Source organism: Hypomesus nipponensis, chromosome 8 (genome assembly GCF_054491055.1).
Source record: "Hypomesus nipponensis isolate SF chromosome 8, ASM5449105v1, whole genome shotgun sequence".
NCBI classification, from domain to species: domain Eukaryota; kingdom Metazoa; phylum Chordata; class Actinopteri; order Osmeriformes; family Osmeridae; genus Hypomesus; species Hypomesus nipponensis.
The window spans coordinates 10,245,001-10,269,082 of NC_140368.1; the positions used below are offsets into that span (position 1 = coordinate 10,245,001).

At 42.7% G+C, this 24,082-nt stretch overlaps 1 protein-coding gene across 1 annotated transcript in view; it reads left to right on the forward strand.

Moving 5' to 3' along the window:
- ralylb (RALY RNA binding protein like b) overlaps positions 1-23,878 on the forward strand; it is a 31,240-nt gene extending 7,362 nt beyond the window's left edge. The window contains exons 2-8 of the mRNA XM_084703020.1: positions 14,400-14,475; positions 15,087-15,134; positions 15,814-16,001; positions 18,827-18,943; positions 19,344-19,513; positions 20,722-20,760; positions 21,920-23,878. Coding sequence (XP_084559146.1) covers positions 14,400-14,475; positions 15,087-15,134; positions 15,814-16,001; positions 18,827-18,943; positions 19,344-19,513; positions 20,722-20,754 — 632 coding nt within the window. The 3' untranslated portion in view covers positions 20,755-20,760; positions 21,920-23,878. The remainder of the gene's footprint in view (positions 1-14,399; positions 14,476-15,086; positions 15,135-15,813; positions 16,002-18,826; positions 18,944-19,343; positions 19,514-20,721; positions 20,761-21,919) is intronic.
- The last annotated feature ends 204 nt before the right edge of the window (positions 23,879-24,082 follow it).

Below are 24,082 nucleotides of genomic sequence, written 5' to 3' on the forward strand. Positions count from 1 at the left end.
TCATGCATGACAGATTCAGAATTCTGACCTTGGTGTAAACCCTCTGATTGCTTTTTGTGTGTGTGTGTGTGTGTGTGTGCGCACATGTGTGTGTGCGTGTGTGTGTGGTTGAGAAGGGCCTTGACAAGCACCACTGTCACAACAATATGTTTTTACCAAGATCTGTTTTTTTTCTTTCCCAAAACTGTTTTGGTCTAGCAGGCTAAACAGGGCAAGGAAAACAAACAGAGCTCCACTATTCCTCAGAGAACGAGGTTGTCTTCTGAAGTGGGCCACTGCTTCCACGCAAGTCCACCGGGTGGATGCAGAGACACGTATAAAAAATGGAATGTAAAAAAGATAGGTTATTTAAGTCCACATGAATGTGTGCGTGTGTGTTCAGCAGAGTGTGCCGTCTCTCCCAGGCCTACCTGTGTGACAGCATTATTAATGGGTCGTGTCTGTATTTATGGACCTCATCTTCCTGGAGGAGATGAGATGACTTTAATTTGAGAGGAGGGGAGCGTTGGTGTCAAATGAGATTTGGGTCCGAGCTCAGATGATCAGGCCTAGTTATAACGGGAGAGGAAATTAATCAAATATCAATTATGTTCGAAATTATGGTAAATACGTTGTCAGTCAGGTCTTGAGTTTGTTTAAGGAAGCCTTATGAACAGGCATGACGCGACCAAGACTGGGTTCAGGTTATCGCTCAGTCCTTTGTGGTCACAGAGCGCCACACGGTGGCAGGCCTTGGTCAGTGCTACAGTGGAAGGATGAAAAAAATCGTTATAATGGCCACGGAGTATGCATGTTTTGACCTATTGCATCTTTATGATGTTTGAAAGTCTTCGATGTTAGGCCACACCTTTAGGTTTAGGTTGTTAATACTTGAATACATCAATTATATACTGTACAATCTTCTTACACAGCCCTGAAGTTAATTGAAATGGAAATGTTAAATGTTTTTTTGCCACAATTTTCTCTTTAAGAGGATCATATCCTGAGAAGGTAGAACGTCTGATACTTAATCCACTTACAGGTATTGCTGAGGATTAAAGCAGTGGCTGTATTTCTAACAGGATTTGATACACATAATGTGCACTGGTATTTTCACTGTGCCTGTTAGCTATCAACTTTTTGACTTAGACTTTTCAGAAAGTGTCAGTGTTTTGTGGTGTGTGTGTGTGTGTGTGTGTGAGAGAGAGAGAGAGAGAGAGAGAGAGAGAGCGAGAGAGAGAGAGAAAGAGAGAGAGAGCGAGAGAGAGAGAGAGAGAGAGAGAGAGAGAGAGAGAGAGAGAGAGAGAGAGAGGGGTTAGCAGACAGGTAAGGAGACAGGTGGAAAACAACATCATGACTCATCCAGGGCATCATCAAGCGTTCAGCAGAAAGACAACGTGGCCCTCCACTGCACCCTGAGTTGTTACCCACAGTTAATGAGGGCCTCAGAAACGGCTCCAACAGGGTCTCCTTCCACTCTCTCTCCTCTGAAACATACCCTAGTGAGTTCAGTCCTCGAGAGAACGTACAAAGCTGCCAGTCTTCATGAAGCTCCTGTGTATCCTTTGCTATCCATCATCCATGCTGTGTTGCTCCCAGACTATCTGTCATGACTTTGACAATTGACTTTCAACCATTGCGTTGGAGAATAATTGCATTATCTTACTGATTGATGCTTCTGTGGCTCAATTAGAAGCTGTGAAAGAATAGAGGATGTGAAGTGTGAAGGCATGTATTAAACATAAAAAAAGGAAATGTACAAAAAGGAAATAAAAGATTTAGTAAAAACGACAAACGATTTTTCTTCATTTTTTTTCTATGTGTTGCGTGGTGTGTATGCTGTTTTTCTTGGGAGACGTTCTGTCATGTGGCAGCTAACCCCCGCTGGCCTGTGTGGTTTTTATTATCTGCTGGCTGGTTGACTGACTGTGAGAGTGATAGATTCTGAGCCGAGTTAGATTAGTAATCTGCTAATGCCTGCCTGCATAGCAATCAGCAACATTTAAATATTTCCTAACGTGATTCTTTGCACTCTGTTGCCCCTGACTGACGTAGAAAAAGAGTATGAAATAGATAGAAAAGATGTCAGAGGGAAAGATGTAGAGGGAAAGAGAGTGAGAGGCACATGCAGAGACGATAGAGAGAGAGTGAGATATGGAGAGAGAGAGAGGAGGGAGAGAGAGAGAGCAAGAGAGAAAGAGAGAGAGCAAGAGAGAAAGAGAGAGAGAGAAAGAGAGAGCGAGACAAACAAAGAGACAGAGGGCTCTAAAATCTCCAGAGAGAGAGAGAGAAGGGATGGCCCTTAAATCACAATGACAGAACCAGCCATTGCCACTAGGTGGAGAGAGGCATAGCTAAATGTTTAGCCGAAAATAAAGTTCTGTACTATATGCTGTCCGAAAGCCGGACTGCTAAAGATGGAGAAACCTTGTTTTGGACACTGGCATTTTTTACCCTACAGACAGGGGCGGATCTACAAAAATATTAATGGGGTGGCAAAAGGGTGGCAGGAGATTTTGAGGGGTGGCACCCTGTGGCAGAAGCGTGTGAGATAAAAATGAAAAAACTAAAGGCTGTGCAACATGTATGCATAGTCAGTGAATACTCTGAAATGAATTTGAGGATTATAAATCCCATGACCAAAAAGCTATTGAAGTTTGAAGATTTATTTTGAATAACAAATTAAATTTTAATAACCTAAGATGAAAATTAACAAAATAAAGTCTGTGCAGCATGAATACAAACGTCTTCAACAGTTTAACATTATTTTGATGCTCATAGTTCAAGTTGTTGAAAAGCTATTGACTTTTGAAATGTTTTATTTGTTGATGGTCCCTAAACATTTACATTTAGTCATTTAGCAGACGTTCAGCGATTTACAGTAAGTACAGGGACATTCCCCCGAGGCAAGAAGAGTGAAGTGCCTTCCCCAGGGACACAACGTCATTTGTCACTGCCAGGAATTGAAACGGCAACCGTCTGATTGATAGCCCGATTGCCTAACCGCTCAGCCATCTGACCCCGGCACTGAGTCGTTGTTTATGCAGAGGAAAGCATAGGCTAAGCGGCCGGTCGTAGCGGTGCTGAACACCGGGTAAATAACACAAAACTGGGCATCCGAATAACTGTTGAATATCGAACTTCGAACTAACTTTACCACGGTCATCTTTGTTGTTGCTTTCCCAAAGCATTCACGAGTTAACGTTATTAACCTCAATTCAACAGGAAAACTAACGATGCAACTCCATTAGCCCTGCACTTTTCTAATTATTCTTAGTCATTAATAGATAATTGCTTGACACTTCATTCCTCCGGTGTGGTCTACTGTCCGTGCCGACAATTGCTTCCTTGAGTTGAAGCCTTCTATGGTCAGTTTGCGCCTTCCTTGTGTTTAACTTCGGCCGGCAGAGTGGGCAGGGTGGTTGGAGTCTTCTAGTGCTGCATTCACTTGCAGTGGGCCATTAGAAATGTGCTCTCGTAAATGTCCGATGAACCACAACTTTGTTTTCAAAGTTGCCAACTGGGGTGGCAGCTGGGGTGGAAAGGCTATTTTTAGGGTGGCAGTTGCCACCCCGGTAGATCCGCCCGTACTTGCAGACCAATGTGTAGCACATCTCACATTATTTAACAATACCAATCAATAATTGTGGAGCTGATTAAATATATAGAAAGATGGAGATTGGAGAATTTGCGACTTTACAGCAATGCATCAAAACAAGTCATACACAAGTAACACACATTTAAAAACGAGTATCATACCAGTGACACATAAAGCGAACAGAGGGCGAGCAGGATGCGTACACATTTCAAAATAAAGTGTCATGTGTTCATCAGCTTAGCAAACACTGTATGGTATGTTTAATGAGTATGTTTATAGCTGATTTTATAAAAAAATACAAACACTCTTGCAAGAAATGTATACAGGGTGCTACGATGGTACATGTTCTACAAGGAACATCACAGTATGTCAATCAGAATGTTCATAAAATAAATAGTCACCAACCTATATTTCATTCCTTTTGCTATTGCGGTAAAGAAAAATATTTTTTGATGCATCAAATACAAAGCTTTTGATTTTGACACATGCCAGTCCTTGAGCCTGGATTTACATTATCAAATTTGTAGCTTGCAATATTCTTGTCTGCACACTAGATGGTGATGCAGGAAAATAATGATCCTTTGGTGGACAACAGAAATACTTGTCTCCAAGTTAACCCCTTATCCTGGGAAGATGATAATAAACATTTTCCTCTGTCTGTAAATCGTTTTGGATCAAATATATTCTGTTACAGTAAGATACAATAGCTACTTGGTCCCTAGATTTTAGTAACCCAGTAGAAGTGGACATTCCTACTAAATTCAGGTGCCTTCAACTAAAGGAATACATAAACAATGCTATCTTTCAAACTGTTACAAGCTGAAGTTTCAGAAATATTGATTGGATGGCTATTACCATACAATGCAATTGGTTTTTGTATTCATTCCCACTGTGCAATTCATCTTTGCCCAAAACAGTTATTATTCTGCCCACATAGAGGTGATGTAAAATAACAGAAGTAATTGCCCAATATCAACACACCGCCTACTTTTTCATCCTTGTCTCCTTAGCAACACACTTTGCTTTTGCAAGTGTGCAGATCTTCAAGTGTACCCAAAAGTGGTACATGATGGAAAATGTTATTTTGGCCATGTTTTGGAGCTCATAGCCTTACTACCCCTTGTATTGAGTGTCCGAGTCTTATTACCCTTGCAGTAGTATACTGGTGAATGGTCCAGTGGTCCATGGTGGCCTAATATCCCCATACTCCAAACTTTTTCCCCCTCTCTTCCCATCTGAGCTCCAGATTTGTTGAAATCAACAGTGTCTTAGACTAAACCACAATAAGCACCATTGTGTTGAGTTCACAATGGGAATCTGTATTACGATTACAATTGTAGTACTATTTTCTCCTCTCAGTAAAATAGCAAACATATTTTATACCATCTGACATATATTGAATTGCCTACCTAGTGTTGGTTTTGTCATCAAATGTTCTATACTGTAGATGAACAGTATAGTACATAGGAAGATCAATACGGGACTTAGTAGACCCTGGAAGGCAGTCTACTATGATACAGGCCTCCAGGCATAGGACATGTACTCCGTTAGACACTCAATTTAAGTTTGCTTCTGTTTCTATAGGAAAATAGCAAACATGCTGTAAGATGTGGGGCATGCTTCATGTTTTCACGCAGTCTTGTCGTTCTGAATTAAGATCTTAAGACTATAGTCTTCAAATTCTACACCATAAATCTGTGTCATCCACCCCTCTCTGAATGCTGCTCTTGGTACGCTCCCAACTAAAGAAGTGGTTTCAGTTCTCCCTTGAAAAGGAGATTTACTTCGTAGTCATTTACCTTGCTTGCTGGAGGTTGAACATTCCCGTGCATCGACTTTTTTTTTAAAGGGATCTTTACTCGCGCAAAACTGGACCCGTACAGAATGACCATGTACAAGGGAAAACGTCGGAATCAACGATGTAAGTAGCTCAGCACACAAGCCGGATCGAGACTTCATAGCCGACTGAGCGGTAGTTGTTGATAATGTTTGCACCTGAATTTACATTACACACCCATACCAAATTATTAAATTGTGAACTGTATACAATGTATTGATCCCATTGACACTTTACCAACTATGCTGATCAAATGTCGGAGTGTTTTATATGTTTAATTTTGACTTCCAGCCTTTAGACACCCATATTACAGTGTTTGGTATACGTGAAACTCCTAATGGTGTTTAATGAGTAGAAAGATAGGCCCTACTTTTGTTACATTTCAGTTTTAGTTATTTAATTAGTAACCTACGATGTAAGAGTAGTGCTGCATCTGATGTTCTTATGTCAAAAAATAAAACTGAACACTCTTTGTAACACAGAGGTCTGTCTAGAAACGTAAGTGAAATTTGGAACGCTAATTTTTGCCAACCCGAAAATGATTATAATAAGTTAGAATCATATTTGGAGTTATTTTTTTTCTTAACTTTATTTAGTTGCAATCTGCAATTGAACAAGGTAGTTATACAAAAATGTAGAATTATTTCATCTGTTGTGTTCTCGTGACGCAATTAACTTTTCTTTTACATTACCCATACAGTACTGTTATTAAAACTCGAAAACATACTGTATTGTGTGCCATCCAAAGAAATGTGATTACATGTCTTTGATCTAGAAAGTCGAAGTGCACAGTATTGCTCTCCTCCTTAGTAATTTAATTAACACTTTCATGTGTGTTGGATATGAAGCAGGGAGTTTGAGCCTTAAAACATAAATATTTAAGATTTAGTAGTAGAGGATTTTTTAATTTATTTTTTTACATGTTCCAGTGCCCTGATCTCCTGGGATTTCCTACTTATACCGTGTGTGTGTGTGTGCGCACGTGCGTGCGTGCTCTTGTGCACATGTGCTCACATATCTGTGAGAGACCAATAATTTTCAGTTCATGTTTCATCCCCTTCCTTTGTGGTTGTGATTCCTGCACACTGTTAGCAATGTTAACAGCCATAAGCATCAACACCTTCAAGATGGTCTGCAAAGCATCCTCTGTTGTCCAGTGGACAGTTATTGCCATGGTGGAGTGGCTGCAGTGCATGGCAGATGTGTGTCAGTACCATCCCCCTGTTGTCCAGATGCTATCACTGCTGTGTGTTTAATCCTGACAGGGAGGAAGAGGGATCGCAGCACAGACATGAGGAGGGCAACTGGCAATAGTAAGATGCCTCCTTATAATAAGTATAAGCTGAATGGCAAATTTGTGTGTGTGTTTTTCCCCTATCCCGACACATGTATTTTAGCTGATTTGAATGTCCAGTTGTCAGTCCATATTCGATGTCTGCATCGCTGACTGTTCCCCAGCTAAGGCTACGCTTGGCATTTGACGAGGTTCTTCAGTAAGGTATCCCTCATAGGCCACAGGACAGGCTGCTATCCCCATGGAGACCACTAGCCCCCAGCTCTTGAGCCAGCGGAACCCTCTCAACACCTCGTCTTCCTCATGTGGGAGGAGCCTGGCGGCAGGCCCAGCGCTCCAGTCTCTCCTCCCCCCTGCTGTGGGGCAAATGCCTGGACAATGCTTCCAAGATGGAGAGCCCACATGGATGGTCTTCTCCTGACGCCACTGGTGGATCTCCCGTGTCCTTCTTCGATCCAGCCGCACAACCGGAACAGGTCGCCATCTGTACCTCACCATCTCGCACCATCTTGCATCCTGTAAACAAGCATATTTGTTGAGGCTTCCCACCGGCAATGAAAAGTAGACATCTAGCCCGGATGGAAGAGGAAGAGACCACAAGCGCTGACGAATGATGAGCAACGTGTCTTTTGTGCCTCACATTAAGCCATACTGTAGCATGACATGTCTTAACAGCAGCTTCCAATGAAGCTTGTTAGCGCAGCACTCTACCCTTCCCCATCAACACAGTATGGCTGCGATTTAACCAGATTCCAGTGACCAACAAAGCATGTTTTCTGCAAAGTTCAGCACTCCCGGTCTCTCCCGATAGGAGCCAGTATTGACCACCAAGCAGGTGACGAGCTGGGGTGTCTAATGAGGGGAGGTGACGAGCTGGGGTGTCTAATGAGGGGAGGTGACAGGGTAAATGAGTCTTCCCATGTCTCGGCTCCTCTCCACATCCCAGCCTCGCTTATCAGGAGTGGTGTGTGGGTGGACAGTCGCCAGGATGAACACCAATCAGTCGGCCTATGCTGTCACTCACCCGCGCATGCAGAGGATGGCGAGGTATGAGCGCGTGCGGTCTCATTCTCGCTCACACAACCCACACAATGACTGACAGATTGTGGTGGAAATGTTCAGCTTCTCTAATGAGGTCTGAATTTTTACCTCTGTTTGAGTCCCTCCGGTGTAGCGAAGACTTGTGTGAATGACATTTTCCTGTATCAGGCGTAATGTGAGAAGTTGACTGACATCTACACCGGACTTAGATAGACGTTTCACAGCATCTAGTTATCAATTGTTGCATATCTCATGAATTGATAGACGCTGAAATAAAGTGTTTCTCTCACGCTGTCTCACACATTTTAGCGGACAAGTACACTGACATCACTTTGTCTCCATGCCGGAAATACAAGGAAGCCGTGTCTCCATTTTAGGATAGACTTGCCTTATTTCCACATCAAAATTAAATATGCATTTTGCACAGAGGATTCTAAAGCGATGATGCAAGGGATGTTCAAAGAGATTCCTGTCACAGATTTCGCACCAAAGACGGCCTATTTTTAGACTCCACTCAGCAGCGGGTTGCGGGAGATGAACGCACTGAGTAACCTGATTATCACGGCTTGTCATGATTATTTCTAACCGAGGAGTATCAAAGGGAACTCGTGTTGTAAATGTTGATGTATTTGTTGTTGTTGTCGTCTCCCCCCCACACACACGCGCTTACACGCCTTATTGCCCACAATCAAATTATCTCAAGCTTTTAAGCTAATTAACTCCATCGTCAGTGGGACAGTATTCACTCGTCCAGCACCATGGCCTCGTTTCTCCGTTTCCGGACATTGTTTACACAAGGGAGGCCTTTCGTTAGGCTTTGCACGTTGTATCCAGATGGTATCTCATCAAGATGCCTTCCCCCTTCTTGTCTGTTTCTTTGGATCTCTCCCAGCCACAAGGTTTTGAGCGGGTTTATTTTTATTCAATAGCCCAGCCTGCTTTAAGTGGGGCAGGGTGATGAAACTCACTCCTTCATAGCGCAGCCTCTGTACTTTAATGGAAAGGGTGAGACACGGTTCGTTTTATATCACTGACTGGACAAATTGCTTATGCAAAGAATATTTCAACCCTGGCCGAGTTTCGTATTTGGGTTCTCACTTCAACAGCGAATGCACACTGTGGTGAAAAGGGCCTCAGGCTGGCTTTGGATATACGCAAAATGATTGGCCACACAATGGTTAGCATGTGTTTGGTAGCAACCTGCTCATGCTTTAGATGTGGATAAGTCACCCACTTTCCAGAATGCATTGTGCCATGCAGAACGAGTTGTTCAGAAAAGTACTGTTTTGTTGATACCTGTAATGGGGTTTGGAGACACAGGTGGTCACATTGAGAGAACCACTAACTGGTGTTTTAATGAATCGCCTCTGTCTCTTTGATAGTTGGAGGTCTAAAGGTAATTCTCCTTTGATATGCAGATGGTGGTAAGGCCTCCTATAGCAGTCCTTTTACTGAGTGATGAAACCACTCCTGAAACCAAGGCTGCAGCCATGGTCCCTCCCTTTTATGGAGCTCTCTGTAGACTTGTTCACAACCGCTCACGTTTCTTTTCTTTTTCCTTTATTTTATTTTTTTTATTATTATTTATTTATTTTTTTTTTGGGGGGGGGAGGCATTGGAAAGGCATTGAACCTTTTTAACAAGCAGGAATGGAAGTCAGAGAGGATGGGGTAAACCGTTTGGCATGATGGGTGGCATGACAATGTGGGAGAGTTATGTTACTAAGAAAGAGAGCCAGCAAATATTTCTGGATGACGTCCAAAATACATTTTTTTTTTTTTTTTTTTTTTTTGAGGGATATAACTGGTGTTAGTTCTCGTATTCACAGGAGTGACAGTGGTCATATGATGGCTCTGTGTGGGACAGAGAGATGCAGTTCATCTGTCAGTTGAGCTTATCTGAGATGGCTCTCTCCGTGTCCCTGGCTCTGAGGCTTGATTAAATGTTTGAGACACCAGTGGAATGTTAATTCCAGTAGTGGCTTATGAGAAGCTGTCATCTGAAGAGGAAATAAAAGGCCCCATATGGTTAACATTGATGGTGAGAAACGAATAACAAAGTTATGAACAATAAGGATCAAACGCTCTTTGATCTGGACAGTGTTGCTCCCTCAGGTCCATGTTTACCATCTCTTCTGGCGTCGTCATTTTGTCTGGAATGAGATGCAACAGTTTCTGAATCCCAGATTCCCTGCTTGTACACTCCCACACTGTCACATCTTAGGAGGTCTAAGGGGCGTGCATCAAAGACAGACACGCTGATGATATGGGAGCAGGCCATTGGGTGGTCTGATCAACTCCTCATGTCCACCAGGCCCGAGTTACAGCTTCTCTCTCTCGGGTAGTTTGGTCCCTGCCTCGTTCTTGCCGCCAGCCGCTTTGCATAATTAGTTGTTTAGTTCAATAAATGAAGACGAGGGAACGTTTGGCGGTTTCTTCTCTTGCTTTTCTTGTCTCTCTCTGCCTTTCTGCACACCCCTCCTCCCCCCCCCCTCCTTGTTTGTCTCTTTTTAATGTTTATCGTGCCACATAGCCAGGGAGGATACAAGGTGAAAAATACACTTTAAATGTGCATGAAAAATGGTACAAATATGCAGTTTTAAGTCAGAGGAGGAACATTGATGTCAATCCGGACGATTGCCGGCATAGCCAAAGGGATTGGTCATGCCGTCGTTTCAACCAGCCTCCCTGGGCCCGCGAACATTGTTGGAGTGGCAACATCAACACTTATACCTTTTCTGATAACGCTAGTTTGTCATCTACAGGCGTCTGGTTTAATCAGTGAGCTTATTGGGCTTAGAAGCAGATTGTGGCAGAGGATGTGCCGGAGTTTCTGGGTAAACTGTCTGGACTGAAATGCGACAAGGCTTGATTTTGCATGTAGTCCATTTCAGTGTCGGTCCACATTTTTGAAGTGGTTGTTTTGTACTTTGAGATAAGATCTGCACTATTTGGACACAGCTACTGTCACAAACCAGCTAATATAGGTACTCACAAATCCAATTGTAATGTGTACCCAGTCCTCTCCATCTCTCCCTCCCTCACTCTTCTGCCTGGCTGACAAGCCCTCTCTTTGTCCAATATCTTTTATCCTCAGTGCCCTCCCTGTCTGGAGAGACTGTGTGTCTCCCACACTAATGCTAAGTTTGTCTCAGACTCCCCTACCCATCTGATCTTGTGTTGATCCCTGCAGGCTATGCCAGCCAGCTCCTTCTCTGAAGCCCCAGGCTAGATGAGCAGAACTTCTCCATCTTGTGTGTGTGTGTGTGTGTGTGTGTTTGTAACAATCAGCCTCTTCTAGAACTATGGAATTGCCCTGTCTGGATATATAACTGTGGTGTGTGTGTGTGTGTGTGTGTGTTTGTGTGTAAAAGGCACAGAGTGTGATGTGACCAAAACCCATCTAGCAGCATGAGTCTGCCAGCAATGCTAATAATCTTACTCTCTCCCTCCTTCTTTCTCGTTATTTCTTTCACGATTTATCTCCCTTTCTGTTTATAGTTGTGCTGAGGTGAATGTTAAAATCTGTGCATATTCCAAAATGTTATTATGATGTTTTTACCATGTTTATTCAAGGCCTCTCCTCCCATTGATGGTGTAATATTCCTAGCCCACTTCCGGGGTTGATGAAAGCAAGGGGAGAGAGAGAGACATGCAAGGCCTTCGTCACACCCCAGGTGTCAGATAGAAAGAACCTGCAGGTGACTCTCAGAATTGAAATATCTTATAATGAGATGTCTTTTCTCCTTTTGAGAAAGAGAGGCGTAAAGAAAGAGAAAAGGAGACCGAGAGGAGGACAGATGGAGAGCGAGGCAGAGAAAGAGAGTTGAAGAGAGTGTTTGGGGAGGGCTGCAGCGAGCAAGAAATGTGACAATAAAGGATGGTGGCGGGGGGGGGGAGGGAGTCACAGAGAGAAAAAGAGTCATTCACACACTCGCTCTGTCAGAGAGCCCGAGGGAGATAGATGAGGAAGGGAACAAATGAGTCCGATATCCAAGGAAGCCTGGGATATCCCAGGGGGTCACTGGTGCATGTTGGCTTGTCGGGGATAGACTGCAGTAACAGCTCATACTTCAGGCTTCTATTTCACTACGGCATGCTCCTATCAGTTTTATTTTGTTTATTCTCGGGGAACACACCTTTTGACTTATTTATCCACCCATGTTAACCCAAAGACCCTAACTAGCCTGTTTCATTTGTTTGTTTTTTAGGTCAGCAAGCGAGTACCGAGCAATTGGAATGTAGATATTTATGGCGTAAGATTCCACGCATGAAAGAAAAGAAAGCGTTCATTTTATCCTGCAGCCAGAAGTCAGTCTCCCCCTGTTTCCCTTCCTGGGTTTCAGTTCCACGGACAGCTACCTCCCTCTTTGGCAAAGGCTTAACTTTACATATACAGTAGGGGCTTAACTCAAGAATGCACATTGTGGTTTCATATAGTCTCGAGGCCATATATATTTCACAAGCTTGGATTTGGGCCCCATTTGTATTTGAATCACTGCTTCATTAGCACCATGGACAGCTCTGCTCTCCTATTCTCTCCTTCCTCCTGCCTTCATCACCATGGACTTCAGCAACTCTGGGATCTTGCTGTGTGTACAGGTGGCAGATTGAGCAAACAGACAGATGAATAGCAAACAGATGAATAATTTAATGAACCATGAATAAGTAAAACAAGCCGAGTGCTCGACCCCGGGAATGTGATTCACAGGGAGGGTTTTCCCCTACCTCGCATAGCACGAAACCACAGAACACACCGTCCCTGTTTAGATAGACACACATAATAAGACCTGGGAGGAGGCCAGTTCCCGAGTCTTGTTAGCACTCGACATGCTGTGATGTGTTGTTGTATGAACGGCTCTCACTGCTCCAGAGGACTTAACTCCTGACTCAGGCCTTATCCTGACAGCCCAGTCAAACGGGGCTAAAGCTCCCCTCACGCAGGGATGCGACAGCCAAGTGGAGCCAGTGCCCAAGGACAGTTTGTCAGCTGGCTGGCTGAAACCACTCAGCGTACAGAAGTTGGTGCTGGATGTGGTGCTGAATGTCTAAACTTAGGAGGGTGAAACTGCAGTCTCTGGCTGGTTGGTTGTTTTATCGATTTGAGTGGTTAATTATGTTTCAACCTGTTTGATTACCAGAGTAAGATGAATGTGTGGTTATGGATCATCGTTTGTGTACATGAAGAAGATGTGGTTACATATGTTTTTGCATCTATGAGTCCCAAGCCTAACATGCCTTGTTGCAAGCCTGGTATTACACTAATCGTTGCCACATGCTCTGCTTAACACGTGCAAACACACACACACACACACACACACACACGCAGTCATCACTAAAACACACTGACTGGGTGATGTTCACACAGCCCTGGGCTGGATCATGTTTCTTACTGCTTCAGTAAAGGGAAGGAGGCACAGAATTTGCATCCAGTTACTGCCTGGTCTTTCACTCCCTTCTACACCCCTCTTTCTCCTCACCCTGTTCTTCTACCCCCGACTCTGTCCTCACCCTCCCTCTCTTCTCTCTGCCTTTCTCTCTTTCTCTTCTCTCTCTGCCTCTTTCTCTTCTCTCTCTCTGCTTCTTCCCTGGTGATGATAGCCAGAGCTGGCATGGATTATTCAGATTTGCCTGTTAAGACCTGAATGAGATTGTGCTACTACACTCAATACTGTACAGTCCAAGATCTTTTAAAATCTTTTGTTTGTCGTTTATATATTGTTCTTGCAAAATGGAAGTGGTGTCTTTTCTGAGATCTCCTCCACGTGGAAACAGACTGGAAGGGGATGGAGAGTGGAAGCGAAACGTTCAATAACCTTGCCAAGTGAAGAGTTGGGAATTTGAATAACCTTCATAGTCCGTGATCAAATGTCCTCCGCCCCTGATGCTCTTGTGGTCTCCCAAGATTTCATACCCAAGTGTGGGTGTGTATGACTGTATCAAAAATGCCTCCCATGGCTCTTGTCTTGTAATGTTGGGGTCTTTGAGGGACTCAATTCTGATGAATTTACTTACAAAAGACCCAGGAATAATCAACTTTCATCAAGACTGTGTCCTCTTCACAAAGCTTACCTGTTTGTGTTCCACTGTACAGCCACATATGTTTGTGACGATTTATTTCATGTTATTCAGATATACTGAAAGGTGGTGAATAATTAGTGTAACAGTGCACGCAATGTTTGGATTTGAATGGAATGTATTTTGCTCTTGTACAAAGTTGTGTACTCTTATGCAGGAGGTTGCACAACATGCAGTCTCTACAGATCAAATTAGCCAATGACTCAGGGACCCCACCTTCTGCAAGTGTTCTTCAAATAGAAGATGCTCCTTCATTCACTTACACAGCAGAGTGTTAAATTGGATTTGATGTTGGCATGGCCCTTTCGAGACAGAAGAAGCCCTGACGTGCTGCTTTAAAAAAACATTTTTCTTACCAAAAATTGCCTTTCCCAATAAACGCTCTCCAACTAGGCAGTGAAAAATTGCCTTTCCCAATAAACGCTCTCCAACTAGGCAGTGATATAGGCCAGTGTTTTGCTTAATCTATGTCTGAACCATTGTCCCCTGATGTTTGATGGTTCCAGGATATACAAGAAGCTGTACAAGGGACAAAGAGTGATTAATGATGCCTGTCCTGTTTGTTGTTTTCAGACATTAACATGGCAGGAGAGCCCAAACCCTACAGGCCCAAGGCCGGGTCCAAGCGACCACTCTCGGCTGTCTACAGGTTGGCCTGGTTGTATATTCATTCGTCTCATTCTGTCTCACCTTTCATCCTGTCTGTTTTTTCCGTCTCACTCTCTCCATCTGCGTCTTGTTCTCTCTCAAGCTTTCTTTTTCACTTTCTGGTGTTTTTGGTTTCACAATGTCATGCATTTTAATATCACAGCTCAAAATAGTAATATGCTGTCAAAATAAACCCTAACAAGATAACCTATCGCGGCACTGCACTGTTCTAAATGGAAAGTAACCTTTTAATTACATTTACAGTGGGTTTTGAAAGCTCAATTATTTTTGTTTGTTTCTGTCAAATAGTTTGTCAGTGTTAACTTTTGTTTCTTTTGACCAATGTCACATTTGGAATATTTTGCAATATCTTCATTGACATTGGGATACTGTTGAAACCGTTCAAAGCCTTTTCAACCCTTGGCTTAGGATTGTGTTCTAAATACACATTGACCTTGACATAAGCACCTGAAACTTTCCAGTTAATTAAAATGGTTTCTGTTTGGACACACTTGGATGGACACATCCTGACACTTTCTCCCTTTCTTTCTCTCCTCTCTCTTCACCTCTTTTTCCCCTCTTCCCTGCTTTTTCTTGACACATTTTTCACAGCGGCTATGAATTTGACTATGACTACTACAGAGATGATTTCTACAGCCGGTACGATTGATATCATTTGTTTCTCATCTCATGAAGAGTGACTGAAAGTATTGGATGTTTGACATTTTGAAAGCACTCCTGTTTCAATAGGGAGCCCTCAAACCTTCCTTGAGACAGTCAAACGAGGAGTGAGAAAAGAAAAGGTTGAGATCCATCGCATTGAGACCCATCTCAAATGAGTGAACTCTCAGAGCAGATCACACTGTTAATGTTTATGACACTGCTGTTTTGTCTGGTCTTTTATTTGGTGGTGATCAGAGCCTTTATCTCTGGAGACATTTACGAAATGTCAAGTCGACTGTGAGCCGTGATAGAAGTCTACTTTGGCTGAGAACAAAGAAGTCAAGGCAAAATCCCCTGTTTGACATTTTACTGCTCGCTCGACTCCCTGTGTTCGCCTTCTTGAAGCATTTGCCAATCTACAGTTACGTTCACGGTAGTGATTCTGTCATAAAGCTGAAGGGGCGGGGCGGCAGCTGCTATTGTACAGTATCAGCAAGTCAGATCTGACCTTTGGTTGCATGTGAGAATAGTTGTTAGAATTCTTTTGTTGCTGTTGAGGAGAACGAAAGTGTGACTGATTACAGTCCGTAGTTTTTAGTTTTGATGTCGTCTGTCGATGGTTGGATGATGCAGTGTGTGAGTAGGTTCATTCTCATTAGTCACCCTGTCCTTCCAGGCTGTTTGACTACCACGGGCGAATAGCCCCCCCTCCTAGAGCTGTGATCCCCCTCAAACGCTCCCGTATCCTGGCGCCCTCCACGCGCCGTGTCAAGACCTCCTTTCCCGTCAAGACCTCCTCCTCCTCTTCCTCCTCTTCCAGACCACCCACTTCCTCCTCCTCCTCCTCCTCCTCTGGCCTCAAACGTAAGTTCACCTGAGAAGTCTTCTCCAGGGCTTCCAGATACATCAGATTACAAAAGAACTTGCATGTTATACTAGAGATGTTACATTTTTGGAGTATTTTGACATAGAAATCCACTTCCAAGGGACAACATTTTCCCTCTGCAATGTAGCCACGCCACGGCTCAACACTATAAAAGCCATGCTAATTGGCAGTTTCCACATCAGCAAACAATACAGGACACACCAGTGGTGAAACGTATTTGAATGCCCTCCTTTCACGATGGGAGCGCCGTTGTTCCTGTTGCTAGGGACCCAGTCGAGCAGGCTAGCCTACTGCTGAAGTGTTTGATCGGCAGATGAATGACAACAGCGTGTACTAAATGTAATTAGCGTCATGTAAGAGGGAGGGTTTGGGTGGTCCCCACAGAGTCGCCTGTCTAGTTCTGTTTTCCTAAACTGCCGTCTTTAACCGTGGCCTGTATAATTGAAGCCAGTGTGCGGTCTGTCTCGTTTATTGTTGTCTGTTCAGTCCAGCCTTATCTGGGAGAACAGCTTGGTGGTGTCTGTCAGGGGGCCTGCAACACAGGTCTCACGGAGCCAGAGAGTAAAAAAATAAAGAGAAAAACGAGAAAGAAAGCGAAAAAAGGCGTATTCCTCATCTTTATTTTTATTTATAGATTTTCCACCTCAGACTTGAGACAAATCTCTTCTTCTGCTAGTCTGTGAAAGCCAGACAATGTTGTGAGAAATTACTTGTATTGGTATTGATTGATTGTGTATTAAGGTTAGCTATCCTCTGGGTTTGCGTTGGTTCGCCATACTTGTGATGCAAAACAGCATTAAAGATCTCAACGTGTGACATGAGCCATCTGATGAATTAGCTCACATTTATACAGAGCATATTTTTTCCTCTATTCCAGGGTCCAATAACCAGACCGAGCATGTAAAACATATATTCACTCAAAGAATGACTGGATCAAGAAGAAGGTTTCTGAATGAGTGTTTTACAATTATTAAACCCATTTTCAGTCAATCAATGCTATCAGTTGGTACTTATTTAAGATTATTCCCCTGCGATCTTAGGGCAAGCTAGTGATTGCCTCTTGTTGATGCCAGTCAGAGTCTGAAATAACTTCAGACCCAGCTGCCTCAATTCTCTTTGTCAAGTTTAATCTCCATCTCTGCAATTCAAGGACCTTTAGCATTTCAGAAACAGTCGTGTTTTGTGGTCATCATGAAATCCCCAAATTAGATTAATCCATTTGCCCGCAATTCCCTCAAAACAACTATAAGAAGACTTTTTTTTTTCACTCCTTAAATCCAGGCTCTCAAAAGATGCTCAGTTTCTGAAATATCGGATAAGACTGTGTATTTCTGGAACTGTGGAAGTGTTTTTATGACTTTAACACTAAGAACCAGCTCCTGAAGCTACTGATGAATTCAAAACTACTCAACACTTTCTGATCATCAAATGACAACATTACCCTGAGGAAAAAAGATTGTGTGTGCGTGTGATCGTGAGTGAATCGGCATTGAGTGTGTATTCCACATGAAACACCATTGCAACCAGAGGACGCTGAGAGAAAGACACCACATCAGATCCATTTCCCATTTTCTCTTCCTGTTAAAAGGTCATTTCTGTGCTACTCTTCAGCGTTTAGAGCCAATAAACTCTCCAGAACACTACAGCAGGCTCATTTGAGAGATTCCCATACACACACACACACACACACACACAACACCTGGACATAACACTGGTGAAATTGGAAACTACACACATATACACAGTTGTGTGCTTTTAATAGCTTACCCTGTCAGAGCGCACCTGATCTGATTTTATACAGTATGTGTTTTGGAGCGAAGCTTTCTGATTCTGAAGGGAAAGCTGTGTAGTGGACTAGGGAACGCTTTTACAGTCCCAAATTGTATCCTGATTGCACAATTGATTGGATTTGATTGGTGTCAAATGTGATTTCACGCTTTTACTTTTTTTCCTCACTTTTTATGTTTTCAGTTGATGACATTTATGTATTTAAGGTTAGGGGGACAGATTTGGCTTATATTTAGGAGTAAAATCTCCATAACCAGCTCGGCTCTAACTAGTTAGGGTAAACCCTCAGAGACGAGCTTGAATTCATCTTGACGTCTATTCATGTGCTTGTTATGTTTAGCTGATCAGAATACTGACGTGATCAAGGTCAAGTCTTTCTGTTGCCTTTTAGGCTTTCTCATGACTTATAACGAAAGCAGCTTGGCGAGCCAGAAAGATTCAAGAAGTCAAAACCATTTTACACAGTCCATAGATGATGCGCTTGTCAGGGACGTGTTGATTTAGTCCAAAATTAAACTAGTTCTATTCTATGATGTCAGTGTTACAATGTAAGAAATGGCAATATATTTGTGTCCTCTTCTCATACTCCAGAGCCTCATTAAAAAGGCAATCGAAGAGATAAGCATGTTGGATGGAGGTATTGGATAGATGGAGGTTTTGTCACAGGTAGTGAGTGTGAATTAAACTGCATGGTGGATGTGAGCCGTGATCCAATCTACTGTACAGATTAATCCCAGAAGGGTCACGTTTCGATTAAGAGAACACAAGATAAATTAGGAAAAATATTGCACCCCAAAAAAATGGGTTGATATAATCATAGGACGTTGAGCCAATTGGAACATATTATCTCATGATAGCTCTAGATCTGTGATGAGCTGCTTATCAACAGGAATTGTGAAGCTCATTTCACAACTTACATGTTGAATCAGCATGGGGAAAATGGACCAAAACGTAGTTGCCTATAAAACGATTTACTGAAAGCCTGTGTGTGCGTTTCTTTGTGTTTTTGTCTCAGCAGTGAAGTCGGATCAGCTCCAGACTATCAAACGGGAGCTGACTCAGATTAAGATGAAGATTGACTCTCTCCTGGGCCGCCTGGAGAAGATAGAGAAGCAGCAGAGGGCTGAGACTGGTGAGAACAGATGTGGTGGTGGTGGCAGTGGTGGTGGTGGGGGACGACCTGTAAAAAACCCTACTACTGCCAGGGGGAAGGAAATTAAGAGGGCACACACACCATCAGTCTTCCTGACAGAGAGGGAGATAAGGGACCTGAGCTCTCTGTCATAACACAGAGGCGGGTGTCAACACAACTCTGGCACAGTATGAGAGGCCTTTATAGATGTCCTAGACTGGAGGACACTGGAGGGAGGGAGGGAGGAGGATGGATGAGGTTCTGCTCTAAAGGTTGCTCCTCTCTAGGCTGTAGAGGTCAGTATGAATACACAGTAGTAATTACCTGAGTAATTGTTTTTCCGTCAAAGTCTATGTTTCACCGTGTTGTTTCTCTTTGTTTCTCTCCTTTTGCTGTCCAGAGACTCAGAGGAAGTACGAGGACAACTGTGATTCCCTGAACGAGGAGTCTGTGTCCGAGGCAGCCGAGAACTCCGGCGAGGAGGCAGGCGACGGGGCGCTGGAGGTAGAGGCAGGAGAGATGACCGACGGGGGCGAGGACGACTACGATGAGGAAGGCGGCCACCATCTGGTACAAGGAGGGGGGCTCTGGGAGGGGGGCTCTGGGAGGGGGGCTCTGGGAGGGGGGGGGGCTGGATGATAGAGAGGGAGTATGGGAAATCTCAAGTGGACACACAGTCGTGCCCTTGCAATGGTTAATTTTACAGAATTATTCATGGTTTCCAACCTGAGTGTTGGGTTCCACATGAGTGAATAGTGAGGCCGGCTCAGCTGACACTTTCTCTCTCTGTCAGCCTTGGCTTAACTGAAGGCAGAGGCAGGCCTTAGCATGCACACACACACACACACACACACACACAGACCGTAACACTCTAATTAAAACAGAGAGCTGTGAACACACAGGGGAGAGTTGGAGGTTGGCCTGAACCGGTATGAATATGGAAATAAAGATGTCAAGGGGATGGTGTAACTGTGTTTTGCAAAGTCACTTCCTCTTGGATTAGGAAGTGTCATCCACTGCCTCTTTCATCAACTTGCTGCTCAATTATTTTTAAATACAATTTACGCTACACCGTATTTCAAGATCAAGCCGTTAGATCAAAGGATTTTGTCTTGTTCAGGGTTTGTCTGTGGATTAATTCAACCACGTATTTCTGATAATCAATCAAACTATATAACTTTTAATCAAATACAATTCCAATCAAAATGCTTTACAAGCGACAAAAATGACGGTTTAGACTGTTTAAAAATGGATTGCGAGACTAATGCACATCAGAACTATAAAAGATAATGCAAGCAATAAAAATACAATCTAGATACCCCGCAAAATCCATTGATAATGGGAAAACAGTAACATTCTGTTAAACTTATATAGGAATGAAAACATAGATATAGCTATGCATTAATTCATCAAAATATTTAATCTATCATGTTCTGGGTTCATCTATGGTTCCCTGCAACCACAGATTCCTTATTATATCATATTTACAACCCATGAAACAGCAGGGGGGAGCCTGACGCTCCAGATCTAAGTCGTGTCCTCTTCACTTATAGAGGAGATTATATGGAGGAAGGGAAGTGTGGGGAGATTTATTTGTTTCCCTGTTGAAGGTCATATTGATCAGAGACAGTGATAATTCATGCCAGGGACCACTTCAAAATGGCAGAATCTCGAGCCTCTCGACTTTCTTTGACCTCTTTGAAACTCCCTGGGTGGAGCTTTTCTTGTAGAGCTTGTTTTCGGAGTTCATTTTGTTGATGTGTTTTGTCCTATTTCAGATGGAGAACCACGTATCAGATATTGACAACTGAGAACAGGTAAGAGTTGTTTAGAAGCTTACTGATTACACTGTACAAGCTCGCTGATCACACATGATTGCTTGGTCAGCCTCTGTGATTAGTAGGTTTTTCCAGACGGTTCTTGGCTTACTTTAATGCCAGATCCAATGGACTGCTTCTTTGCTGCCCAGCATGAATGAATTATACCCTGACTCATAAGCTCTGTGACTTTTCTAAAGGTAGCTCCAGTGAAGGGCAGATAATGCAGGTTTTGAAAGAGGGAGCAGTAATAGTGCTTCAATGGCCCAGAACTGCCTATAAACAACATCCATCTAATTAAATTGTGTGGAAGTGGCCATGGCAAGGCTGCGTTGCCTTGCTTCTCCCACATCAAGCTGGGGTGGGGGGTGTAATGATCCAGAGACATCATCAGTAGGCCTGGGGATAGCTGGGGCCACTTCTGGGTATTTATGATTTAGGTCCTGATGATACAACATTAACACAGAAGCCCTCTCGGAGGCAAAGGAAAGCCCAGACATGGTTTCCACTGTTTGTATTAGTGCTGTTTGGTCATTAAATGTGTGGGGCCCCCTGTGTTGGTGGCTTTATGAGCTTTTAAAGGGCAGGACAAAATGTTCTCATACAGTACAACCCATCATATCCTGGTGCCCCCCCACCCCCTGTCTCTTTTTCTCTTTCTATTTCTCTCTGTCCATCTCTCTCTCTCTCTCTCACCCACCCTACTCCTCTTTCTGCTTGTCCATGCATCTGGTGTCTCAGTTCTACCCTTCTCATCCACATATAAAGCAGCCATATGTTCCACTGTGATTTCCTATTTTCTTTCCATATGTTTTGCCATTTATCGCCAGCCCAGCCTTGAGCTGCAGAACCTTACATGGCATGCATTTTAGAAACCTGGCAATCCCATGTGGTTTTCATTGGCACATCTAGAAATGGGAATGCACAGTTCTAAAGCTTCTGGAGATAAGTGTGAACACATTCAAGTGTTTGGACTCCCTCCCAGCTCCCAAATATTTCTCAGGAGATTTCACACTGGGTAAACATTTAACTGTGTAATCTTCCGATTAGCAGAACTCTGAATAGTAAACATGGCGGTGGAGAAGGTGATACAGTACACCCATTTCTAGTTTTTTTTTTTCTTAAACTGTAACTTAAAAATTCATGGATGTCTTTTCAGGATGAGGAACCGCTTGCTCTCAACCTTTACAACCGTCCTGGATCAACATAGAATTGAGGGGAAAACATATTTTATGAAGTGGAAAGCTGATCTTCCTCTTTCTGTGTCAAAGACATGTATTCAGATGCCCAGTGAACGCGGCCAACAATGACAAATGTTCCCAGTCCCTTTTGAACAGCCAAACTGATTTTACGTTTGCATTGTGCGCAAACGTAGCACAGACTGAATATTGATTTGAAGGTTTTATTCCGTTTTAAGTGGTGAAATTATTCTCAGTGTTTATAACAGTTACCATTATCTTTTAAAAAAGTGTTTGTTTAGTATATGCTGTTTACGTAATGTTTTGTCTGTAACTCGCGTTCTGTACAAAATCATAAATCCTGCACAATGTACACCCTAATTATTCTGACATCTCAGCTTGATGAACACAGTGACATTTAAAAAGGATTTTCAAAAACGGTGAAAAATCTCTCTTGGCTGTTTGGGGCTTGTACTCATGCATAAGCTACAGTATAGCTGTTAGCATAACTTTAGCAGCTTATCCATTTATCGCATGCTCACCCTGTGGGAGGTATTCTATCAAGTATTTCGAGCTCCTGCCAAATGTATAAGGCAGAGCAAGCCCCCCTGTGGTGCCCTGCCAAATACTGCATGGGCACCATGCCAGGGAGCAGAGCCCTCTGTCTCTCCACACTTGTCTCTGTGCAGGCTGTGCATCCCAGCATGCAACATTCTCAAAGAAGAGCTGCCCACCTCCCTTCACACTGACTTGACCTTTCTTTTAAGGAGATGCAATTCTTCAACTTCCTCTTTTTTTTTTTTTTCTTTGCTCTGCACCATCTAGGCTGAGGATTCTGAAACTTTTCAAAACGAACAGATAGTGGCAACGTTGGACCGTCTAATGCTCTGTCACCCGTTATTGCAAATTGAATCGTTATTCCTAATTGAATGATTAACGCAATTGCTCCCGGTAGGCTAATTATGTCATGACTTGTGACATGAAGCCATCTCACTGTTTTTCATCCCGCAGTATCCAAAAAAATGTATAGTATCTTCTGCTTTTAGGTATTATTACACTGGATTGTTGATTGGTCATGTCATCTTTTTCAACAAGAAGTCACAAAAAAAAGAAATATCCAATGTTGACAATTAACATATATATTTGCATTGCCAAATCGTTTTGCAGTAATGTGGTCCTTTCTGCTGTCGGCCTGTTTAAGAAGTAAAGTCCCATTTCTCAAACAATCACGATTGCCAAATCTGCACTGCAGCACACGGAACAGACATTTCAAATAGCTATTGTTGTAATTAGGTAATTAAACAGATGTTTTGTATTTGCCAAATCAATAAACTGACCAATATTGATAGAGGTTGCCTTTCTAGAGGTCTGTTCGAAGTGCAGCACTGCAGTGCAGGTCGGAATCTGACTGAAAACCAACCTTATAAAATGTTTGTTGCAAGCCTCATCCCATTGGTTTACTTGCATTTACTTTACAATCAAACTAACTTTATTTTATCAATGTGTTTTTGCACCCTGTAAATATCCCTTGCAACCGAAGACATGTGATCTCAGTTTTGTCACATGCATATTAACTAGAATAGAGAAAGTGTTGTACAGGTGAAGAAGACCTCTGCAGTGATATGATACTTGTCAATGTTGCAATTGACCTTGTGTGCTCTAAAGGGAAAAAAAAAATGTTTATTAAGAGGATGGGAAGAATAGGCAAGCTGAAAGATGTGCAATGGGGAAAAAAAATGTTGTATAGAAATGTACATTTTTGTAAAAACAAATATTTTTTATTAAAGGCATGTTTGTTGTTTCTGTATGTTCATTCTATGTACAGTGTGTTTGCCAACTTGTATGGCTGTAGGCCCCATTGCATAGAACAAAATACAACAATGTAATGTACAGTTACATTTGTAAAATCTTTTCAGTCAATAAAATGCTTATTTGTGTTATGTAATTAAGCAATTGCTAGTTTGAATTACATTCTTTTGTTTTGCAAATAAATATTGATTGAAAGACGTAAGTCATGTTTTCATTTACTGTGGCCATTGAAAATAAATATAACCAAATATTATCGAGCCTCAATAGTAAACAAGGAATCAATCTTTGGGATATACATGTATATTAGCAGAAGCAGTGATTGTGTTGCAAGATAT